The sequence below is a fragment of the Vicia villosa genome, linkage group LG1, assembly GCF_029867415.1.
Source record: "Vicia villosa cultivar HV-30 ecotype Madison, WI linkage group LG1, Vvil1.0, whole genome shotgun sequence".
Taxonomy (NCBI): domain Eukaryota; kingdom Viridiplantae; phylum Streptophyta; class Magnoliopsida; order Fabales; family Fabaceae; genus Vicia; species Vicia villosa.
The window spans coordinates 93,972,339-93,997,040 of record NC_081180.1 but is presented as its reverse complement, the minus strand read 5'-3'; the positions used below and the strand labels follow the sequence as shown (position 1 = coordinate 93,997,040).

At 31.8% G+C, this 24,702-nt stretch overlaps 2 protein-coding genes across 3 annotated transcripts; one reads left to right on the top strand and one right to left on the bottom strand.

Moving 5' to 3' along the window:
- Positions 1-726: 726 nt before the first annotated feature.
- LOC131612609 (large ribosomal subunit protein eL36x-like) lies at positions 727-5,424 on the top strand. Of its 2 annotated transcripts, none has more exons than XM_058884382.1 (4): positions 727-751; positions 4,220-4,326; positions 4,852-5,051; positions 5,174-5,424. In XM_058884382.1, the coding sequence occupies exons 2-4, from the start codon at positions 4,225-4,227 to the stop codon at positions 5,202-5,204; spliced, it is 333 nt and encodes a 110-aa protein (XP_058740365.1). In that variant the 5' UTR covers positions 727-751; positions 4,220-4,224; the 3' UTR covers positions 5,205-5,424. The 2 variants fall into 2 exon arrangements, with proteins under 2 accessions (XP_058740365.1, XP_058740360.1); XM_058884377.1 differs by lacking the exon at positions 727-751 and adding an exon at positions 3,960-4,077.
- Positions 5,425-7,456: 2,032 nt separating this feature from the next.
- LOC131643569 (protein NLP7-like) lies at positions 7,457-11,602 on the bottom strand. Its single transcript, XM_058913821.1, has 5 exons — positions 11,193-11,602; positions 10,288-10,853; positions 10,128-10,175; positions 9,107-10,004; positions 7,457-8,683 (listed from the first exon to the last, which is right to left on the bottom strand). The coding sequence occupies exons 1-5, from the start codon at positions 11,464-11,466 to the stop codon at positions 7,587-7,589; spliced, it is 2,883 nt and encodes a 960-aa protein (XP_058769804.1). The 5' UTR covers positions 11,467-11,602; the 3' UTR covers positions 7,457-7,586.
- Between the last annotated feature and the right edge of the window lie 13,100 nt (positions 11,603-24,702).

Sequence of the window (24,702 nt, the reverse complement as noted above, 5' to 3'; positions counted from 1 at the left end):
TGATAACGTTTATTAGCACATGTGGACAATTTTATAAAAGAACATTTTTTATTAATTCAACAAATAATCAAAGCATTTAATATTTAGGCTACCGAAAAGAAGATGCATCTTGTTGGTATAGGTAGTACAAATCAATCCTTATAAGTCTTCATCAACCATGCATTCTCATATTTACACAACCTCATGATCCCTCATTTCGATGTGAATTCAATTTTTGTCTAGAAGCTTCCAGAAGTCGCTCATTGTTATGCCTCGTGCACCGACAACCACTCCTCCCCCTCGTCGGACTCAGATGTTACACGACATCCTTGAAAGTATCATAAGATTATAATTAAATCTCTCTCTAATTTTTATCTTAACCATCAAATATATCATCTTTGTTTCTTTATTTTCTTTTTCTATTTTTATGTACGTAATGTCACTGCAGACAATCCAATTTTTATCATTCCATATCACATTTACTTTTAAAAGTTGTTTTTATACAACTATAATATAATTTTTTTACACATATATTCAATCAAATCATATTAAATAAATGCATAAAACTTGTACAAGATGCATATAATTTTTTTACACATAAATATATTTATAAAAAGTGAAATGACATAGTGATCAAATTAAAGACATGCATAAAACTTTTACTCAAAGTGAATATAAATAACCGGAAGCAGTCAGTCACTTGAAGAACCCTAGTTTAGTTTCTTCTCTTCTACAACAAGAGTTAGGGTTTTGAAAATCTCCGGCAAGAGAGGTAAACGATTTTCCATTCATTCTTAGTTTGTTTCTCCTTCGTTGATCTCAATCTCATGTTTCATATCGATCATTTCTCATAGATCTTATATGTATTAAAACCATTAAACTTATTTTCAAGTTTGTTTATTGTGGTACAGGAGAGATGGCTTCGTTGGATTGAAAATAAAATATTACTTTGAAAAATAATTAAAAAATTAGTAAAAAATGTGACTATTTTAATTAATTATAATTTAGTTTTTATTTTCAAAAATAACATAAAATTTACTTCTATATTTATTCCAATTAATTTTTTTTAGATTGCAGCTATGAAAGGAGTTAAAAAATTGGCTTTTATATTTTATTTTTAAAAGGATTGAGTTCTTTGGTTGTATGAGTGGCTCTTTTATTTTCAAAAAACGTTAATGTTCCAGCTTTTCGTAGTTAAAAAATTGGCTTTTATATTTTATTTTTAAAAGGATTGAGTTCTTTGGTTGGATGAGTGGCTCTTTTATTTTCAAAAAAACGTTAATGTTCCAGCTTTATAAATAATGGTCTTCTCCAATATCCTGCACCATTTCATTGTAATTTGTAATTGTTCTCTTTATTTGTTTCAAAAATGAATTAATTTGACTTCGGAAATAAAAATAGTGTCAGATTCAAACCTCTATAATCATGATAACATATTATAATAATAAGAATCGTGTCTTACAAGATTCAAACCTCTATAATCATGATAACATATTATAATAATAAAATAATTTGAAAATCCTCAATATTTATTACATGTGAGTAAACATTGAGGAAAAGAATTTTTTTTTTCTCATTTTAATTGTTAACCTATTTAAATGATATTAAATTTTAAGTTTCAGTATAATGACATTTATATCAATATTTTAATTTGTACCAAAAAATATTAATATTTTTAATTTATGAGAAAATTGTAATAGTACTTTTGTAAAATTTATATTATAATCTCATTATTAATAATGGTTATAATTGACTTGGGAGAAAGGAAAATATAGAAGCAAATTCATATAGAAGCAAATTCAAAAAAAAAATATATCAAATTTTAATTTATAGTAAAATATTATCAATTTTAAGTTGTTACTAGACCAATATGTTTTTTTGTGTATTATTTTTATTTTATAATTTTTGTTAATAGAAATTGTAAAATTAAAATTATAAGCAATTATAAAAATTATAGCATGTCCGACGAGCCAAACCTGTTTTGTTACTATATATATATTTGGTTTAATAGCAATTACCAAATTATATCAAATATATTCGTTTAAATTTTAATAACGGAATTAATTGAAAAAATAGATTAATTGGAAATGTGGTTATTAAATTTTTTTATATATGAAAAGTCATTAAATAATTAATAATTAGTATTTATAATAAATTAATTAAAAATAAATATTTGAAAACGTGATCGTACGTTAAATGATTTTTTTATGTAACAAGAAGTTATCAAAATTAATTGAATACTAATTATTATTATGATTTACTTATTAATATTATTATGATTAATATTGCTTATTCTTTAAGTATTTAGCATCATGGAGGTTAGCTGAGCAATACAGGTGCATTTGCATGAACATTGAAATGAGATAAATATATATTTTAAAATAACAATTGAAAAGAATAAAATAATAAAATCAAATAACAAATATTTAATTTTAAATTTAATTTCATACAAATAACAAATATTTTATAAGAAAAAAATGAAATTTATTTGAAAACAATATTAACTTTTCTAATGATAAAAAGCTTACATTTATACTAAAAAATGATACAAATATTAATTTTTATAAAAAAAAAACATGAGACAATTATGATTAATAGATACATAAATTTTGTATGAATACACAAATTTTCTTATACACAAATTTTGTATGAATACACAAATTTTCTTATACACAAATTTTGTATGAATACATAAATTTTCTTATGGCCGAGACTATTTAATTTATATATTTTTTAACGATAACTATATAATATAATTTAATATATAATTCGAAAAACCCCCAACCAAAATTTTTTTTAGGATAAAACGTTAACATTTATACTAAAAATAATAATTGCAAATTACATTTAACATGAGACAATTATGATTGATGATAACATAATTTCTTATAAAAACAAAAATTTGGTATTTTTTTTGCATTTTATATATATTTTTAACCATCACCATTTTATACTAATTTACTATTTATAACGACATTGTACGAACCTTGCGAATGCACGGGTAAATGATTTCTTAATTATTTTCTTTTTCTTCTACTAAAATATTTATTTTTTGACGAGTTAAAGCTACTTAATCTGTATATATTTTATTTACATTTTTAACCATCACTATATTATATTTATTTACTACTGATAGATAACTACTTAATTATTTCTTTTTTTATATGTACATATTAATCTCTAACTATATTTTTGAAAAAATATATCTATTAAAGGAAGTGAAATTTTTATTTAAAATAAGTGAAAAAAATTCAAATACTTATAATAAGATAGGGGTATGAATGACAATAAATAAAATTTGGACAAAAAAGTTTGGTACCGGTTACCAAATCAAAAAAGTATAATCACATATATTATATTTATTTATTATTTATAACATTGTGCAATCCGTGCGAACGCACGGGTAGATGACTGCTCAAGGTAGATTTATAACGATATTGTATGATGCGTTCGCACGCAGATAGATGACTATTTAAAATTATTTCATTTATTTTTTCTATTAAAGTATATATTTTTAATTAAATTAAATTAATATTTATATGACAATTATAATTTAAAATATTTTTTATTTTTAATTTGTATATGATTTATATATATTTATTATCTATTATTATATATTTATTTCGACTTTACGTGACCCGTGCGAACGCACGGGTCCATTACTAATTTTTATCATTCCATATCACATTTACTTTTAAAAGTTGTTTTTATACAACTATAATATAATTTTTTTTACACATATATTCAATCAAATCATATTAAATAAATGCATAAAACTTGTACAAGATGCATATAATTTTTTTACACATAAGTAGATTTGTAAAAAGTGAAATGACATAGTGATCAAATTAAAGACATGCATAAAACTTTTATTCAAAGTGAATATAAATAAATAATATACACATTAAATACTTACTTGTTAAACAAAAAAGAATAAAAAAAAGATTAATGGGCTGATGCAGGCCCATCCACTAAGGAATCCACGACCCGACTTAATTATTAGCAATATAAACCGGAAGCAGTCCCTTGAAGAACCCTAGTTTAGCTTCTTCTCTTCTACAGCAAGAGTTAGGGTTTTGAAAATCACCGGCAAGAGAGGTAAACGATTTTCCCTTCATTCTTATTCTGTTCTCATTCGTTGATCTCAATCTTATGTCTTGTATCAATCATTTCTCATAGATCTTTTTATGTATTAAAACCATTCAACCATTCTGAAGCGTGTTTGTTTATTCTGGTACAGGAGAGATGGCTCCTAAACAACCCAGTACGGGTCTTTTCGTTGGATTGAACAAGGGTCACATCGTCACCAAGAAGGAATTGGCACCACGTCCCTCAGCTCGCAAGGGGGTGAGTTGTTTTTTCTCTGCGATTTGATTTTTGATTTTTCAGTCTCATGATTCCATTTGTGTTGATTGTGATTGTATTTTGCATCTGTAGTAGCTGTTTTTATAGTTAAAACCTAAATTATATCGTATTATGAAGTTAAAAATTTTTGTCTACCATTTTGTGAGATCTATTGTATTTTAGATTTAAGTTTAGTTAGTATTTCATAGTTCTACTACTATTAGGAAAGTCTGTTTTTAAAAATGTTGTTGTATATAGTTGCTTGTGTCTGTATATACAAGTATTGATTCAAATTGAAATCATAGATTTGGATAAGCATCATTCACTTTAGTTTTGTTCTTAAGCTTTTAGTTTCTGTTTTAGTTTCCGTTTTATCAGTCTCATGCTAATTAAAAAGATGTTAATCTTTTAGTTTCATTATATGTTCATAGAGATATGGTAATTCAATATGGCATTTTGTTTGATGTTGTTTTTAATTTGTAATTAACAATTTTGTTGTGGTACTAAAGAATTTATTTACTCAATCAGAAAACAAGCAAGAGAGTTCACTTTGTGAGGAACCTCATCAGGGAGGTAGCTGGATTTGCACCATATGAGAAGCGTATCACTGAGTTGCTCAAGGTTGGAAAGGATAAGAGGGCATTGAAGGTCGCAAAGAGAAAGCTCGGAACCCACAAGCGTGCCAAGAAGAAGAGAGAGGAGATGTCCAATGTTCTAAGAAAGATGAGGTTTGTCCTAGTTTCTTATATTAGCGTTATGTTTATGATATTTTAGATATTTTGTTAATCATTCCTGAATTGTGTCCTGGTTGGCTATGATTTGTGCTTATTAAGATATTTTCATTATGTAGGGCTGGTGGAGCTGGAGATAAGAAGAAATAGGTCTTCATGGTTTCACATGATGGGAGACTATCTATCTTGTTTTCATTTACTTTTATTTTCTCAAGTTTTTATTGTTAGAAGGAATGTTCTTTGTTTAATTGAGACTTATGAGTTAATCATTTTTGCAATTGAACCTAGTATAAACTTGTGTTTTTTGTGTATCACTAGATATCAGAAAATTTTTATGGCTTTACATTATGAAGTTCTTTGTTCCTTAATATATTCATGATTTCAAATTAATATTATATGCTGTATGAATTATCCTTCATTTGATAACTGGTACAGTAAATATTATCTTGTTACTTTTAACTAAGAGGATTTTTAAGAAATTAGCTAGAGGAAAATTAAACTGAGCAGCACATGAAAATATATTTATTCATGTTTTGAGGAACAATTGTATGGTAGAACTATTTTCTTAGAGGTTACTTTTTTTTTTTGAAATCTTGTCATCCAGCCTTATGACCAATCCAAGACTCCCTAGAGCTTTACTTCTTTTAAATAGGTAGTTTTACTGGGCTCTACTTTATGATATGTTTTCTACTCTGCAACCAAAAACTATGCACTAATTATGAAGTTTAATTACAAGCAGATGGGCTTAAATCTAACGTAAAGTTAAGCCAACTGGCTAATCAAAACGTTTAGTTGATTTTAACATTTATTCTTAGTTCTTGGATAGCAGCAATTGTTTTTTGTCACGTTTATAATAAACAAGAAAGAAACTTATACTAATATTCATAGGTTTTCAGGTCTGAAAGATTTTAACTAAACTTCAAAGCAATCGAAATTTGTTCTATACAATTATTCATCAATGTTTGCGTAAGATGAATTGAGCCAAAGAAACGTGTTGATTCATATGTTTTTCCGGCTGACATTTGCAGATATATTTTTGAGGTTATTCATGTAAGTTTTTATTTTAAGCGGGCAAAAAGTTTGCATTAAAAATGCAGTCATAAGAAATGGCCAACCAGTACAGAGTAAGTTACATCCATACATAATTAAACGCAACTCCACCGAAACTCTTCACGCCACATACAATCTTGCAAACACACAAGCCCCTAACTAGGGACCGGGACGATATTGCTGCCAACATTGAAACTCCAGAACTCCACATCACATTGAAACTCCAGAACTCCACGTCGTGGCTGGTTTAAGACATTTGTTGCAGATGTTCCTAAACATCTCTTAAAGCCGACTGATCTACTGCATATGTTCCAAAACACCTCTAAATGTAGTTTTGCAAATACAAACAACACATGTACTAACAATTGAAACTGACTGGAGCCTCCTTGAAAAAAATGCTCACAAAGAATCAGACCCGGCGAATCAGACCCACCCTTTGCAATGCAAAACTGCATTCGAGCAGTAGTTAGCACCACTAGAAATCGATGTGCCTGACAGAAAATTTGAAAAAAAAGTCTGATAAAAAAACCAAAGATACGGACTCACCTACATTTCTTGATCAATCTAAGGAGATACTAAGGCATACCTTGTGGTTTATATACCACATGGCTATACCTTGGGGTTTATATACCACATGGCTATGTTTTCGTATGTTGAATTTGACTTTATTCTAAGTCACTTCCTCGTTGATAAGTTATTCTCCACATTTTTTTTATTTGAATTTCCTCATTTCAAAAGATTTTATTGTTTCTATGTTTTCAAAATGCTCTAGACGATTGCAGTCCAATCCTAACTAACAACTAGCTTCTTGGATGTCATTCTACCTCTACCTATCAAGTTTTAGAGTTTTTTTGCCATCCAGCATTATGAAGAGCTGAACAAACACGGATCATGGATCTCTTAACACCATCAAAAACCGAATATTCAAAAAGATGTGAGACCGATTCCTCGCTTCCATTCTCACCAGTACACCCGTCCATTAAGTTGTTATATTATATATGTGCCTTGAACAATAAGCCTTACACAGCATATCGATGGCGAACAAAGACACATGTTGGGGTTCCTTTAACCATAAGTGCTGTGCAACAATAAATGTTTGATTGAGCCGATTTGTTGAATTTTGTTTCACTTGTCACTCCTGTGACTGTTAAGACAGTATGTTGAGTAGTGTCACTGTTAAAGCAAGATAAAAATAAAGATTTGGGTTTCATCTAACATGTGAACCCAACAATTCTAAATCTCAATATCAACATAATTTTTAAACGTGACCACATTATGTATCACCAAATTAGTCCCAGTTTTTTATTTTTTATTTTTTATTATAATGAACTACTTTTGAGTAATACAAAATATTCAATAGAGTGAAAATTCTTTATATCTAACCTTAAACTTCTTACAAATTACAATTTGAGCATATCTTAACTAAAATCAAATTTTCAACCTACTTTCCTAAAGAACACAAGAACCTATGTACAGACACCTTCACTCCCCCGAGCTCTCCCAGGAGCTTCCGAGATTTGACATTACGTCATTTACCAAAACTCGGATTATGTTGCTTCCACCCGAGGATCTTGAAACATACATGCACTCCTGCAGGTCTGCATCACAGGCTATCAAAACCCATTCATTATCATCATCCATGTACTTGACATCAAATGTACCAATCTCAAGTTTCAATCTTTTGGCAACTTCCTCTTTCAATTCCGCAATGCCGCAGTTCAAAGAGACCCTAAACCTTATAATATCTTCTCTATATGTTGCCTTAATAGTCACAGTTTTCATTTCTTTTCTAGCTGCGAAAGGCGTCACCGATTTATTAGTAGCGTCCATGCATTGTTTAGGAGCCAGATATGAACATGGAAGGTTATTCCCATAAGGTTCTGGAGCTATATCCTCCAAAATGGCCTCAGCTACTGAAGGACACAAGTTTCTCAAGTCTTTTGAACTACCTGCATCCTCTATTAGCATTCCTCCAAACGGCTCTTGAAGTTCTGCTAAGATATTGTCGGGCAATCGGTGAGCAGTTGGAGAGTTGAATACATTTGTTGGCTGCACTCTCGACTCTGGCGACCCCCTCAACACAACATATTGCTCATTGTTGGGTGGAATGAATAGATCCTTTACAGTTGAAATTTCATCCGGGGGACTATCATGGCACGAACCATGAGAAGTAGGATTTATGCTATCTTCGCTAGAGATACTCCTACTTCGAGTCCTTTTTCGGTCCTTGCCAAGACCATGTTTGCTTCCTCCAAGCAGTTGATCTTCCAATACAATTGGTATGTTAGTTTCTTTAGGGGCGTGAAATTCATTCTCTTTCATCTGAGGCTCTGATAGCCTATTGTTTAATGAAGCTTGCTGGCTGGACTTGTTCGGATTTGAAGGCTCGGGAAAAGAACCAGCAACTGGAAGTTGATTAGTGTTGAGAGAATTCAAATCAAACGTCCCTTCAGCACCTTGGACAGATTCAATAACACGCTTGAGCTTTGACAGGGAACGGTTAACCTTGTTTATCTTTCGAGATGGCCAACGGGATATACCATGCTGCCTGCAGATGCGCTTCATTGTAGTAGGGCATACTGTACAACAAGAACATAATCAAGAGCTTTGTGTTAGAGCTACTACTTTCTTTCATGATTCTTGAGATAAAAAGCTGCAACTAATTTCGTTATAAAGATACAATGCGTTATGTTTTGATAAGTTTAGTAGTCTTCATTTTGTAGTGTTAACCTTAGATTTTTTTCTTCTCGTTGCAAAAGCAGATATTAATCTTAGATGAATATACATTTCAAGCTTGCAGCAGACTCATAAGGACAATAATCTGTGTAACAGCGACACATCAGATTTAAGTCGTGTTAAGATTCCGATGCAGAAACATGTGGTTACATTCAATTATATCCATTTTAAAAATTATTATTAGTCAGTGTTGCGTTCTGGCCTGTCTATGTGAGAGCTACACAGATAACAATTTTATCACACTATATGTCAGAGTAGGAACGTACCGCCAAGGCTCTTTGCAGCATCTTTAAGACTCCCAGCGAAATAACGTTGTAAAACTTCAAGACTGATTGATTTCTCAGTTTTTCCACGCTTCCTCTCTGAGGGTTTCTTTATGTTTTTATTCTCTAAGGAGGGCTTTGGATCAATGCTTCCACCTAAATTTTCACCATGAATCTCTAATGGATCATGTGGTAACTCCTCCTCCATATTTGGCGAGGCATCGGGTATAGGTGGTGATTTAATAGATTGAGCAATTGGAATAGATTCAATCCTAACTCGGATTCCTTCATCTGTTGCTTCAATAATTTCAACCGAACCGTTTTCCTCAAGTTCAACACCAACAGCAATACTAAGACTCTGAAAATGCTGTTTCATTGTTGCCAATATAGATCCCAAGAGTGTCTTCTGTTCATGAAATTCTGTGATCCCAGGAGGCAGAAAAAACTCTAATACATAATCGTCGTTTCCTGTATGAAAACTCCGCAAACAGATTGCAAAAGAGCCTGTTAACCCAAACATGAGAGCATAATGAACCAAAGGATAATCTGTTTTGCAGAATTTCGTAATGTTTGTGCAGAAGCTCATGTTTTGGGACAAAAAAGCTCTTCCCGCAACGCCTTGACCATGTTGTAAGTGATGCTCGACGCACGCCTCTCGAAAACCCCATAAATGAGCATCTATAATATAAGCTGCTACCTCAGTTGTAGACATGCAAACTTGCCCCATGCAACTACCGTCAAAACTCGAACAACTTTTCTTGAAACCGCCACCATGAGCCAAAACACTCCTATGCCTACAAGGAACCCATGTTTGCGCGAGAGGCAAATTATGAGTTTCGCACACCACTGTCAATATCTCCAAGATCTCAGATAACGCATTTTGACGCCCTTCATTGCAAATCTGGTTTAAAAGCATTGCCAAGTTATATCTGTGGGAACAAAATAGGTTTACGTGGCAGTACAATTAATTATGTTAGTGTAAAACTATTTTACACCGACACTGAATTAAACTATACGAAAATACCTGAGTGAATGGATGGTCCAAAATTTCCGAACTCCTCAAATTTACCGCCTGAAAGTAAAACCAAAAGCATGTAATTGAGCATGTTTTTAGACGTCACATCGTAATCACCAAACATAAGAAAACCATAAAGCTTAGATAGTAAAGTTGAAAGAAACTGAACCTCAAGGGCTTTGCAGATTTTTTCAACCTCAGGAGCATAGTTAATCTTCAGTGAAGTCATAATCAACTCTATCACACCGATACACGACTGCAACGAAGGTTCAAATACAGGCAAAGCCAACGTTCCACGAACGTTATAATGTTGAGCATGATCTCGGCGTGGATACTCTTTACTAGAATAATACAGAACATTAGGAGACCATTCTGGTAATTTCTGCTGGAAAACTCGACCAGGAAGTCCCTGAGTTCCATCGTTCTCTCCATCCACCGAAAACTTATACATCAGGGAAGCCGTTCTATACTGGTTGAGTCCATTACTATGCGGATCAAGCACAAAGGGTTGACCTGAAGTTGTAAGTTCATACCGGTTACCATTCCTCACCGGTGCCCAAACCTGAGCCAGAATATTCAGTTCAGTCCATTCTTTGAAATAGCGAAGCGCCTGTGTCATCTTTTCCTTGATTGCACAGTATCCATCCAAATTTTCTATTGGCGGCATCAGCGGCGGCAAAAACGTTTTGTTGCCATCGTTCTCATCCGGCTTCTCAGTTACTGAATTCAAATCACCTGAATAATAGTAGCTTTAGTTAGAAGAAATGCAGCTCCTATAAACTTAAAAAAAACACATGTTTAGCAGCACCGACTTCAAAAACACTAGCAGCACCCAAACTCACAAGTAAAATTAAGCAAATGAAAACACATAATACTGGAAAATAATCATAAATTCTAGTTCATATTACATTTTCAAATCAAACAAAGAAAAAATTGTTGCATCAGTTCAATTTCTAGTCAACTTGGGCTTAAGCAAGTCCAAAAGATGATAAAAATTTCAAAATTGAAGTCAACAGAAAACCAATCAGAAAGGAACCAAACCAAACAAAACAAAACAAACAAAACATAACATACAAGAGAAGATCTTGTGGCAATCAGAGAAAGCTGAAGCTGCAAGTTTGGCATGTTTGTCATCTTCTCCATCACTAAAAACCCATAGAGGAGAGGAAGGTTGATCAGAGATGGTGGAAAACAGAAAAGGTGACATAGGGTTTGAGATAAAGGACATGTGATCCAAAGGCCATGAAGTTTCTAAATCCAGATCAAAATCCATAGCACAACCATGTTCTTCTAATGATGTTTTTGTTTTGGGAGGAAAATCTTGGTTTTCTTCCTCAGATTCTGACATTTTTTTTCTCAAAGTGCTGTTTGTGGGTGTGATGCAAAAGTGATAAAGATTGAAACTTTGTGAAGAACAATCTTGTAAGAGTAAATGGGTTAATTTGATGAATCCTTAGAGACTTCAATGGTCCTCCCACTTGCAAGTTGAGACAAAAAGATGAATAAATTATTCAATAATTTTTTAAAGAAAAAAACAATGATTTAATAATCATTTTCTCCTTCCATTCAAAAATAAATAAATAATGATAATTATTTTTGTCCTAAAATTGAGAAATAAATACTAATATTTAAAACCAATTTAAATGATTTGATAAATTGATGATTTTTTTATTAGACAATCGTATAAGTCTCGATCGCAATTGTGGAAAGATCGAACTGTTGTCCTCTCTACAAATTCAGCGTCAGTTATCACTGAACCAATTAACGATCGATAATTATCTTATTATTAAATTCAATAGTTTATATATAGTGAAATCTGGCGTGAGAATTTTGTAAAAATGAGTTAGTTTAAAATTAATATTGATATATTATTAGAGTATGTCGATGAGACTAATAATCCAATGTAAGGATAGTTAGAATAATGAATTGACTCTAATAATATTAAAATTCGAAAAACTACTTTGGTGTTGTGGGCACCAACTAACAAAAGGAGGGGCACTTGCACTTGTCTTTGTCTATGATTATTTTATTTGTAACAAAGTTTCAAACCACTAGGGGAAGAAGAAAGGAACCAAAATAGAAAAGAAAAGAAAATTTGACTACGATTGGTGGGGAAGATTTGGAGACCAAGAAGATAAATATGTTATATGTTATGTGGCCATATAACGTAGTGTTTGTTTGTGTTATGGTTGTGTGCATGAAATTGCATTTCCTTTCTTGTTCTTAAAATGAATGGTTTAAATGGAATGATTCACATGATAAGAATATGCCATGGAATGAGAGTACAATTTTCTCCTATTATGTTGAGATATTATTCCTTCAAAAATACTTGATATTTTTTTGTAGAGAGTGGATTTTTCTTCAACGAAATCACACAGGAATAGGAGGTTGATTTGAGGTTGAGGGGAGTAAAGTGATGGAAGAAATAGAGTTACAGAATTTTGGTCATATTTTAAAAAAAAGAAACCACACATACAAAAATAGTTAAAACAAATTCAGATAACATAAAAAACTGTGACCTAAAGTAAACAGTAATTTTTATGCAATTTAGCCTATATGTTTTTACAAATCACATCACTTTTAGCCACTTTTAAACGTTGTTTAAATTCAAAAATTCTGAAGAAAAACGTCGAAAAACTTTAAATAAGTTATCTAGTGAGAAATATTAAAACTGTCAAAAAAATTTAATTAAGTTATCAAGTGAGCAGTATCAAAACTACCAAAAAATTTAAATTTTCCGATAAACTAGTGTAGAGGTGCAAAATTGTTCAATTTTTTTTAAAAAATTAATAATAAAAAAGGTATAATTGAAATACTTTGATATGTTGAGGTGGGGGATAAGAGTACGAGTATAAGGTAAATTTTTTTGAGTAGACTAGCAAAGTAAAGTGGTGATTAAATAGTGATGATAGTTCAACTGAGTTGGTAGCTGATGGTATATTGATAGCAAGAGGACACACAAACTCAAATGTGCTAGTACATGCTAATAAAAAAAGTGGTGAGTAAATATATTTAAATGAATTTTGTGGAGTTTTTATTTTATAAAACAAATTAATGATGTAATGTGATCTATTCAAAGATGCTTAAGCCCGAGAATAATAATGACATTTGAACACTAATTCTGATTTGTGTAGAATAAATTATAGGTCTAACATCTAGGATCCATGATGAGTGAAAACCCAGTTTCACTGAGGAACCACCTTGAATTCCACCGACTGCGATCAAATGCGATATGAGAACGAAGGCCCGACACCCCTATTTATAGGCTTCTGAAAGGTAGGACCGTTAAGCGCACTACTTAAACTCATAACCCACCTACTTTCTTCTAGGTTAAATATAATTCCAGCTACCCTAGGACTAGCCTTGTCGCCTATGCTCGCTAAGCTCATTGCCAGGACCACGTAGCTCACTTACTTTCTTCTAGGTTAAGTAATGTCATCTACTATAGGCCTATCCTTGTCGCATATGCTTGCAAATCAAATTGTCCAAGATCGCTTAGCCACTAAACCCTTCCTAGTCTTTGAACTGCCTTTGCTCGCTAAGTGCAATTGAGTTCGCTGGATTAGAGAGGTTGCACCTTTGCTCGCTAAATGCGTTTGTATTCTTAGCTTAGTGATCCTTGATTTGTTGAAAAAGTTCTTGGCTTGGTCACTTGTGTTGTTTTGGTGAGTTATTGATCCTTTTTTCCTGTTTTTAATCAATGCATAGTTAAAATGTTCAAACAAGCACTTTATCACCTATCACTAATAAATTAGCGTTTTTTCATATGATTTCTTGTAAAAAAAATAATAATAAGTGCCTATGTATTTAATATATTTTTGTCTCTTATTAGAAGGCAACCCATTTATAAAGCTGTCATTGAGTGTTTCAGATGTTACAAGTTAGGACACCATCAATATAAGTGTCAAGATTAGGAGAAAAGAAAAAACTATATTGGAATGAAAGAGGAAGAAGATAAGCTTTTATTAATGTCTTATGTTGAACTTGAACAAGCCAAGAAGTATGACATGGAATTTGTTGATTCGGGTTGCAACAATCATATGAGGGAAATATAGGAGTGGTTTTTCATAATTGGATGAAAACTTCAAGCAACCTGTAAAATTCGACAATATTACTAGAATTGGCTGATGTGGGAAAAGGAAGTGTTCTGATGCAAGTGAATGAAGTTGATAAGGTATTTTCTTATTTAAATATATTCCTGAGTTGACAAAAAATTTGTTAAGCATATGAAAACTCTAATAAAAAGAATTATCTATATTGATTCAACATGGGAAGTGTAGGGTATATCATCCTACAAAAGGGTTAATTATGCAGAAAAATATGAGTGGAAATATAATTTTTTTCTTCCTGGATTCTGTGATACCAGAAGAATTAATTTGTATGTTTTTAAACCGAGTCAGAAAATGGACCTCATATTTAGAACTATCGATATGGTCACTTAGGCTATATAAGGGATTGGAGACATTATTTTAATAAAAAGATGATAAATGGGTTGCCTTCACTCAACATTCCAAAGAAACCACGCACAAAGTGCTTAACCAACAAGCTAGATAAAGACTCTATGCCTAATAAGAGAATATGGAGAACATCGAACAAGCTATGTCTTGTGCATGCAAACATATGTGGACCTATTAAACCAAATTCAAACAACAACAAGAGGTACATTCTAAGTTTTACAGATGATTTCACTCGTAAAACTTGGATTTACTTCTTGAATGAAAATTCTAAGTTCTAGATTGAATATTCTTGACCTGCGTAATCATTGAAATATATCCAAAGGAAATATCACAGAATAAATTTAAAACAAATCAAATCTATCAAGATTCCAAATAGCCTGTGCTGATCTTCTGATACAGGATGTCAGGACATCTGGTTTTTCCTATAAGCTCACACTCAGTTGTAACAAGAGATTAAGATGTTATGACATCTTGATTAACATCCTTCAAACACCATGTTTTAGCAAAATTCTGCCAACCCCGAAAGTAAGGAGCTAACAAGCCATTCTTTTGAGAAATAGGGTCCTCAAACCTTATGGTTATATCTAGTACCACATCTTCTCTTCGATCTAGACCAGCATCAAGGCTGAAACTTCAACTCTGCTGAATAATTCTTGCTGGTGTATGGGTTCGGGCAGCAAAATTAACTTCTGGACCGACTCTTGGAAATGTGATCCTCTTATTGATACGAGCATTGAGCTTCTGCTCCTTAAAGGTATTAACCCCCGCATTCAGATTGCTGATCATTCTTCGTAGGGCTAATGGAACATTCTGACGGATTGGTTCTCTTGGTTCCCTTTTCTGCAAGCATGTATTATCTATCTCATGAGTCAATCTGATAGCTCAAATGACTTTATTTGCTGAAACATAACACTACTGGTTGTTTAGAGCTTAAAGATGCATACAATTTCAAAGCTAAACCATTACCAGATTTCCTTGGAGCAAGGCTATTTGGCACATCAATATTCCCCCAGTAGGTCCATTCTTATTTGGAGAATGATTTACAATAAGATTCCTACCGATAACTTCATTATGGCTTCCTGGTGCTCGATATGCAGTGAAAAGGCAGAATCTTTTCAGCACATTCTTTTTGTTGCCAGTTTTCCAAAAGTCTCTGGAGATGGTTATGAAAAAAATTTCAAATCACTAATAATCTTCTTTCTATTACTGGCTGGTTAGACATTAATTACAGACTCTAATTTGGTTGTCAAAGCTTTCTCCAACCAAAAGTTAGTCCCTTTAATTTTTAGGAACAAATGGCATTTTTGTCTGCTCCACGTTAGTTTTTTCCATATTGTCATCACTCACATTTATAGAGAAGGTAATTCATGTGCTGATTTTTTGGCGAATTTCACGCTCGACATTAGTTCTACCGTCATTTATGATTCCATCTCTTTAATTTGAGTATTCAAAATGATTTTGTAAAGAATAGGTTAGGTATACCTTTCTTTAAATTTTCTTAATCCTTAAGTCTAACTTGTTCCCTTTTTTGTATCGTTTATATATATATATATATATATATATATATATATATATATATATATATATATATATATATATATATATATATATATATATATATATATATATATATATATATATATATATATATATGGGATGTATCAAGTAGGAGGGATTTTAAAATAAGAGATAGGAGGATTCATTAATAACCATTGGATTTGATAAATGATCTTGATGAAGTTAAGTCCATAAATGTTCATCAAGACCATTTATCAAATCCAATAGTTATTAATGAATCCTCCTATCTCTTATTTAAAATCCCTTCTACTTGATACATTCCCATATATGGGATGTATCAAGTAGGAGGGATTTTAAAATAAGAGATAGGATGATTCATTAATAACCATTGGATTTGATAAATGATCTTGATGAAGTTAAGTCCATAAATGTTCATCAAGACCATTTATCAAATCCAATAGTTATTAATGAATCCTCCCATCTCTTATTTAAAATCCCTCCTACTTGATACATTCCCATATATGAGATGTATCAAGTAGGAGGGATTTTAAAATAAGAGATAGGAGGATTCATTAATAACCATTGAATTTGATAAATGATCTTGATGAAGTTAAGTCCATAAATGTTCATCAAGACCATTTATCAAATCCAATAGTTATTAATAAATCCTCCTATCTCTTATTTAAAATCCCTCCTACTTGATACATTCCCTATATATATATATATATATATATATATATATATATATATATATATATATATATATATATATATATATATATATATATATATATATATATATATATATATATATATATATATATATATATTTGATCTTTATTATAAATAAAAAATAGAATCTTAAACCATTTTATCTAAATTCACAATAATATAATATCATTAAGGGTTTGAGATAAAATAAATTAAGTTTAGAAGACTAAAAAAATGTTGATGTGTGTTAGTTAAATAGGAAGAGATATTTATAATTTAAAAATTAATAACTCTACTTTTTAAGCGAATATAACTAGAGAAAAAGGGATATGCACTGACAGTGTAAAATATTTTTACACTGTCAACCAATCACAACCATGCATTCAATTAAAACACAATTTTAATTTTAAAAAATTAATATGACATGACAAGAGTAAGGATTTTGATTGGATATATGTGTAAAGTTTGTTTACACTGTCAGTGCACTACCTTTAAACTCATATAACTAACATGACCGAATAAAAATAATATTAATAAAAGAGTAAGTAAAGCTTTGTAATTTGAACATTTGAATATCTTTATGAACAATTCATTACTTGTATCATCTATGCAAACATTAGTGTGCTGAGTATTTGGTCTAGCAGTAAAATATTTGGGTCTTGAGAATGTGCTCCTCTCAATGTGTCATATTTGAATGTTACTATATATAAATTGCTTATTAAAAAAAATGTATGCAAACGTTACTGTGGCATATTCGGCTAAAAGAAAAATAGAGGCATATCACATGTGAATTTTAGGACTTATTATGAGTGATAAGAATAATCTCTGCTATTTGATGTCTTTTGATTTTCTTGGCTTCTTTAACTGAAATTTAAATTAATTTTTTGTTCAGCCTCATTTATACATTTTTTTTTTGTTTTTTTCTTAAAAATACCGATTTTTTGTTAAAATTTATCTAAACAACAGAGCTTCTTAACAAATTTTTTTTACAAATAATTTAATATTTAAAATTAAAATACATTAATAATCAAAATTTCAAAAAATTACACAAATAATAAAATAATAAAATTGGTTAAAGTGTGCAAGCCAGATGAAATGGTGCGTGCACTTAAAATTTATATGTATGCGTCAGATGAGATAGTGTCTAGATGACATGAATGCCGGAGAAGACATCTCTGATGGCGCCTATGTGCAAAATAAATTTTTTAAATAATAAAAAAACATTTAAAATTAAAATTAAAAAAATGAATAATATTAATTTAAGTAAACAGTTACATTGTGGGAATATAAATTATAGCAAGACCTAATTACCTCGTCCCCGTCCTTGCATGCAAAGAACTTTCGTGCTATTTGCATGAACTTCACACATATGCTCCTGGACCTATTTCTATTATGAAAACATTGTCGGCGTATGCCCCATACCGTACTTGTGTCAACAGAAATGGAATATCCCATCGACTGTCCTGGGCGTTTCAACCTTGCATCAAACTGTTTGCATTCTGCAAACTTATTAGTAAAATAGATGGAACATTGTTGCACGGGAAATATAAAAGGACGTTACTGATGGCAGTCACACAAGATGGCAACATCAACATTTTCCCAATTGCCTTCGCTCTAGTGGAAGGAGAGACTAGTGGTGGTTGGAGTTTCTTTCTCAAGAATCTCCGATCACATGTTGATTTGAAATCTGATCTCTGTTTAATTCCCGACAAACATACTTATATTGAGAGTGCATACAATAATCCTGCTAATGGCTAGCACGACCCCTTTCTACTCATGTCTACTGCATTAGACATATCACCCAAAATTTCTTGCGGAAGATAAAAGACAGGGCTCTTAGGAAAAATCTTGTGAACGCGGGGTATGCATTAACTCAACCACCATTCAAACACTATCACAACGAGATTAGATTGTCAAATCCTGATGCAGGGAGGTGGACTGATAATCTTCCAGTGGAGAAATGGACGAGGTCATATGACAATGGACAACGAAGGGGCCACATGACCACAAATCTTGTTGAATCAATGAACGATGTCTTTAAAGGCATACAAAACCTCCCTGTAACCGCTTTGGTGAAATCAACCTATTTTAGGATGGCTTCATTGTTTGCAAAAAGAGGTGAAAATGGAGTGCAGTGTTACAATCCACAATTGTGGAGTGAAAGCTGCATGAAATTTATGAAGGAAGAAAGTGAAAATTCCAAATCCTATCATGTTACCAGGTTCGACCTCCATAACCATAAGTTCACTGTCAAAGAGACGATTGACCACAACGAGGAGCTGCCAAAACAAAAGTATAGGGTTCTACTGCCAGCTCGTTGGTGCGATTGAAGAAAGTTTCAAGCCTTTCGTATGCCTTGCTCCATATCATTGTGACATGTGTGTATGCTCATCAAGATGCATTATCACTTTTATCTCCCACTTTGCTCAATATATACAACAATGGCTTTCCAGTGGTAGCAAAAGAGGATTATTGGCCCACGTACGAAGAGGAAATTGTTTGACACAACGACCAAATTCGAAGGAAGAGAAAGGGTCGTCCCAAAAGCAAGCGTATTACAACTGAAATGGATACGGTTGACAAGCTAAAAAGAAAACGTAGTATATGCGTTAGGTCTGACACAACCAAAAAAGTTGTACCAATCGTGCTACAAGCTCAACAACAGAAAATTTTTATGCACACTATGTAATTTATTTTAAGATCTGAACCAGGCCTTTTTTTCATTAAGCTCTTGGTTACAACAAACCAATCTCTTCTAAACACGTTATAAAACTAGTTAACATGTCAAAATATCTAAGAAATTGCAATAGTCAAAACAATTTCATCTGTTTCATGCATCATCACCATAACATCGACATCCTCTTATCAACGTTGAAGTTTTCCAGTCGCAAGTGAGGTGACCGTTCTTTGTCTCTGAATTCTTCTAATGACTTCACCATCTTGGATATCCCCGTCTAACCAACTGATCAAAGACCTTTTAAGATGGTCCATTGAATGAATATTCTAAAATTTCATTTTAATCGTGGGTTTGATAGCCGAAAATAGCATACCTATCCCATTTGAAAATCATTTAGATGTCGTGAAGAAAAAAAAAATTAAGAGAAGTAGATGTGTGAAGAAGGGTGGAGGAATAAGCAATTATTTATATAAAAAGCTAATATATTCATGCGCCATATGAGATGACGCATCTTGTTTAAAAATGCATACATGCGCCATCCCACATGGCTTACATGCAATGCATGCGCAATCTCATCTGACGCCAATATAGAAAATTAAGTGCATGCGCCATTTCATCTGTCTTATACGCCTTAATCAATTTTTAAACCTGATTATTTGTGTTTTTCTTTTTTGGAAACTTAGTTGTTAATGTATTTTAATTTCAAATCTTGGTTATCGGTAAAAAAAATCTTCTAAACATATGTTATACGCATACACTCACCATAATAATAAAAGGGAAAATCTAACATGTACCCCAAGGGCAGAAGTTAATGAATTATTTATAGTAATACAACTAATAGATTTTTAATACCAGTATTAAATATCTAAGTAGACTTGATAGGAATCGACTAAAAAAGTTAGTGATACAAGAGACAATAGTAAAATATTCAATGTTTGAAGGTCAATGTACAACTGAATCCTGAGTGACATCCAATATGGCACTTAGTTTTTGTTTGATGACGAGGGATAGTGTTTGCTTGTAAGTAAGTTGCCGCATAAATATTATTTTATGATTTAAAGGTTTAAATCACGAGGAAGTAAACAAAAAACAAAAAATAATTTACAGAGAGGATAATGGTTTTCTTAAAACTAGAACAAAATGATGATTAAGATGTGTAATTGTTTATCATATTTTCTTTGACATAATATACATTTCTTTAAAAGATAGAATACATTTAGATTGTGTTTGGATGGAGCATTTTAATGAGGGAAAGTAATGTTTTGAGGGAATTTAAAATGATTTGACCAAAATCCATTGTTTGGATACAAAAATGAAGAATTGTTAAAATGATGGAAATTTATGGAGTATTTCATCTAAGTTAAATTTAATCATTTTGAAATGACACCAAAAACCAAAGAATTTGAAATTCCTCTCATGTTCCATAAAATGTATTTGTTAGTATTATTTCTTCAAATTTTACAAATTGGTCCTCATATTTTCCAAAATTATAAAATTGACCCCAAAAATTTTTTAAAAATTGCAAATTGGTCCTTAATAATTTTTAAAATTTACAATTTGGTCCTTCAAATTTTTAAAAATTGCAATTTGGTCCCTACTTTTCAATTTTTTTATTTGGTCCAAAAAATTTATATTTTATAAAAAAATACCCAAAAAATCTAACAATGAATTACCTTAATACTTCATCCAAACAAAATAATTTAAAATGAATGGATTTCAATTGAATCATTTGAATTGCTTTGAATTTTAAATTCCCTTAAAATTTCTAATTACCTCATCCAAACAAGCATAGTGATATGGACTTCACGTACATTTCATCAGTACACAGTTAATCAATGTAGTATGTTTCATATTATAAATGTTTTATAGTTTTCACACATAAAAAATATCTTATATTATACTGTACAATTTAATAAAAGAATCTAGACAACTTAACCGTGCTACTAGTACTCATGACATGTGCTTCTAATTTGTTTGTAAATTGTATTTTTATAATAAAAAATAATTTAAAACAAAGTATTAATTATTCAAGAATATTATTGATCAAATAATAAATATTTAAAATAAATTTCATGTCAAATTAAAAAATTAAACATACCTTTAAAAATTATAAAATTATAATAGCTAATACAAAATTACTCTAAGAACCATCAAATATATTTACATTATAATTTAAAGATGTTCTTTTATTTTATTTCCTTAACTTCACCAAACATTTCATTGTGAAGTTTTTTTTATTAGAGGTAGTAAACGGACACGTCCGTTCCATTTATGCCCAATTTACAAAATTCACAAAAAAGAGCGGAACAGAGCGGACATATTTGATGGTGAGAGTTTGAAATCTTGACCCGCCCCACACTAAAAGTGAGGGCTGGGTGGGCCTGCAGATATTGCATATTTTAAGTCTAAAATTACAAAAATTCATGTAGATGCTCGTGCCTGCAAAAGTCCACAAGGAAAAAAAGATCGGAGCGAGACAAACACATTTGAGGATGCGAGCCTAAACCCTTGCCCTGCCCCACACTAAAGTGTGAATAAAACGAACATGCTCAATGGCCCGAACCCATTTTGTCACCCTAATTTTCATACCAAATAAACATAGTAAGACAGGTTTCAGATTTAGTTTTGTAAGGTTCAGAAAAGTTAAGAATTTAAAGAAACTTCAAGAGCAGATTAAAGGAATGTGATTTGGAATTATAAGCTGAGAAGCCATTTAACTTTGTTTTCTAACCCAACCGGGAGGCTTTTGGGCAAAAAAGGTTTCCTCCGCCTCCTACTCAAGATTTAAAGTTAGGTAGAAAAGGTATGGAATGAATCTTTTAAGCAAGCTATCTTAAAAGGTTTTCCAAGTGAGGGAGGACCCCCTTTTCCATCTCCATCCTTAGATTCGTGTAAAAAGTTGCAATTTTAAAAGGCTGATCCTAGTTTGATTTGGCCTTTCCTATTTTAGTTAGGAACTTGAAAACTCAGTTTCTTATAAAGTATGTCGTAAAAAATTTCTTCCTTTTCGGTTTCTCCCCTTTCAATCTGTCCAAACTATAAAGAGATTATCTCCTTCTTAGTGCATTTGGTGAAGTAAGTTTGAGTGAGTTGAGAATAAAGGAAGATGAGTTTTGGAATCAATTTTTCTTGTCTTTTAATTGTTGGTTAACATCCTTTGCCTCCAAAAAAAGGTTTGGCTCACGTATTGAGGGATCTCCTTACATGTCTGGTCTATAGATATTTTTACTAGAACATGCAATTGTTTTTTTGTAGAGTGTTGGGGGTTGATGTTAGATCCAAGTTAACTCTGCATTTTGATAAAGTAAGAGTTAAAGTGGTATCTCAGTTAGGTCCCTTGGTAGATGAGGATGTTATTTTATATATATGGTCCTTTCATTATAAAGTTTGGGTAGTAAAAGAGTATGTAAGTTGTTTATTTGAAAAAGATGAGGTTCTTGCTTTTCGAGGTCAGAGGGATAAAAAACTAGATGATAAAAATTTGGATGGTCCTTCTTCTAGTTCGAAGCATGGTTTAACCAATAATAAAGCTTTTATATAAGGTGATTGGGGGTTCCTAGACCTAGAAATTGAAAACGAAGAAGATCGTACGAGCTACAATGATGAAATTGCAGTTATATATCCCTTTGAAAGAGGTTGAAAAGAGGTATAAGGAAATGCAATAGTGTGTCAATCCTTAGATGGGAATTATGGTATAACACTTTTTTTTGGAGAGTAGAGGTTTGACAGAGAATTTCCAAGATATAGTCATTTTCAAGTTGAAATGGTTGCACCAAACATGGGGGAGGATTGAAGGTTTTCATTCTACTTCGACCTGGAGGAAAATGGAGTTTTTTCTTAGGTCTAAAGAGGTTGATGGTTTAATTGGTTTGTAGATGGTGTTATTAGGAGAGTTGGGTTGGGTTTTCTCAAACCTTCTTTCAGAAGGATTATTGGTTAGGGTATATCCCTTTAAATACTAAGTTCTTTTGTATGTTCTCTAACTCTCCACAGTCAGAGGGGTTGGTGGGAGATATTTTTTTGGTGGTTAATGAGGTATTCACCTGTGATCTTAAGTGGATAAGGCTGTTCTTTTTTTAGAGACTTGTCCTTTGAAGAAGAGTTACTATCTTTGCATCGATATGCCACTATTACTCTGGATGTAGATAAGTGGGTTTGGAAGCATAGAATACTTTCTCAACGACATTTGATTACCTTGTTTAGAGGGATATTAGGACCTTCCCCTTGGCTCCTATTTCAACAAAAATTTGGATCCTCCCTCTTATCTGGTTAACTTGGGCCCCTTCTATGATCTTGGTCTTCTTTTGGAAACTTTTACAAGACATAATTTTGTCTAAAGAAAATCTAGATAAGAGATGGGTGATTTTAGATTCCAACATGATTTTTTGTCCCTTGTGTGGTCATTCGGTTCAGACAGTTGTTCATCTCTTTTTTACTTGTGATCTAGTCTTTTTTTTGGTGTGGTGTAGAACATTTAAATGGTTAGGGATACATGTAGTTATCCCTAACGATCCTAGGATTATTTTTAAGTAATTTATTTATTTACGAGATATGTTTAAGTTTAGGGGAGTGATCTTAAGGGAGTCACAAAATCAGCGAAAAAGTTGAAGGAGAAGAAACGTATACATAGTCATTCATTGTTTGGGTGCCATCTAGACTTTGTTGATAACGTTCAATTTAGGTTGGTTGTAATATAAGGTTGAGTTGAGAATCATAGGGGGTTTCATCAAAAAAATTGTGAGGGTTTTTACTTTTTACTCCAAGATCAAGGTGTTGATTTGGAGGTTTTCGACAAGAATTATGCAATTGGATTCGACCGAGTGAAGAACTTTGAAGAACGAGAGGTTCTTGCAAAAGAGTAGCGTGAGACGGTGAATCAATTGGTAATCTTGGGTGATAACAACTCGCAATTTGGATTCGACCGAATAAAAGCTTTGAAGAACGTTGATTTCTTGCAAAGGAGTAACGCGAGTTGGTGAATCAATATTGGTGTTTGTTGAATGACTTGATCAAACTCAGATCAAGAGAAGAGAAGTGCAAGAATCAAAATCAAGCATAGGGTTAGTAGGGTTAGATTGCTTCAAATCTCTTGTAAACAATTATTTGCATAATAAGATTGATATCTCAATTCCAAATTGGAATTGAGAGCAGACGTAGCCATAGCGAGGACGATCAGTGAACTGCCTAAACAACTCCTCATGTCCTCTATCTCTCTTTATCT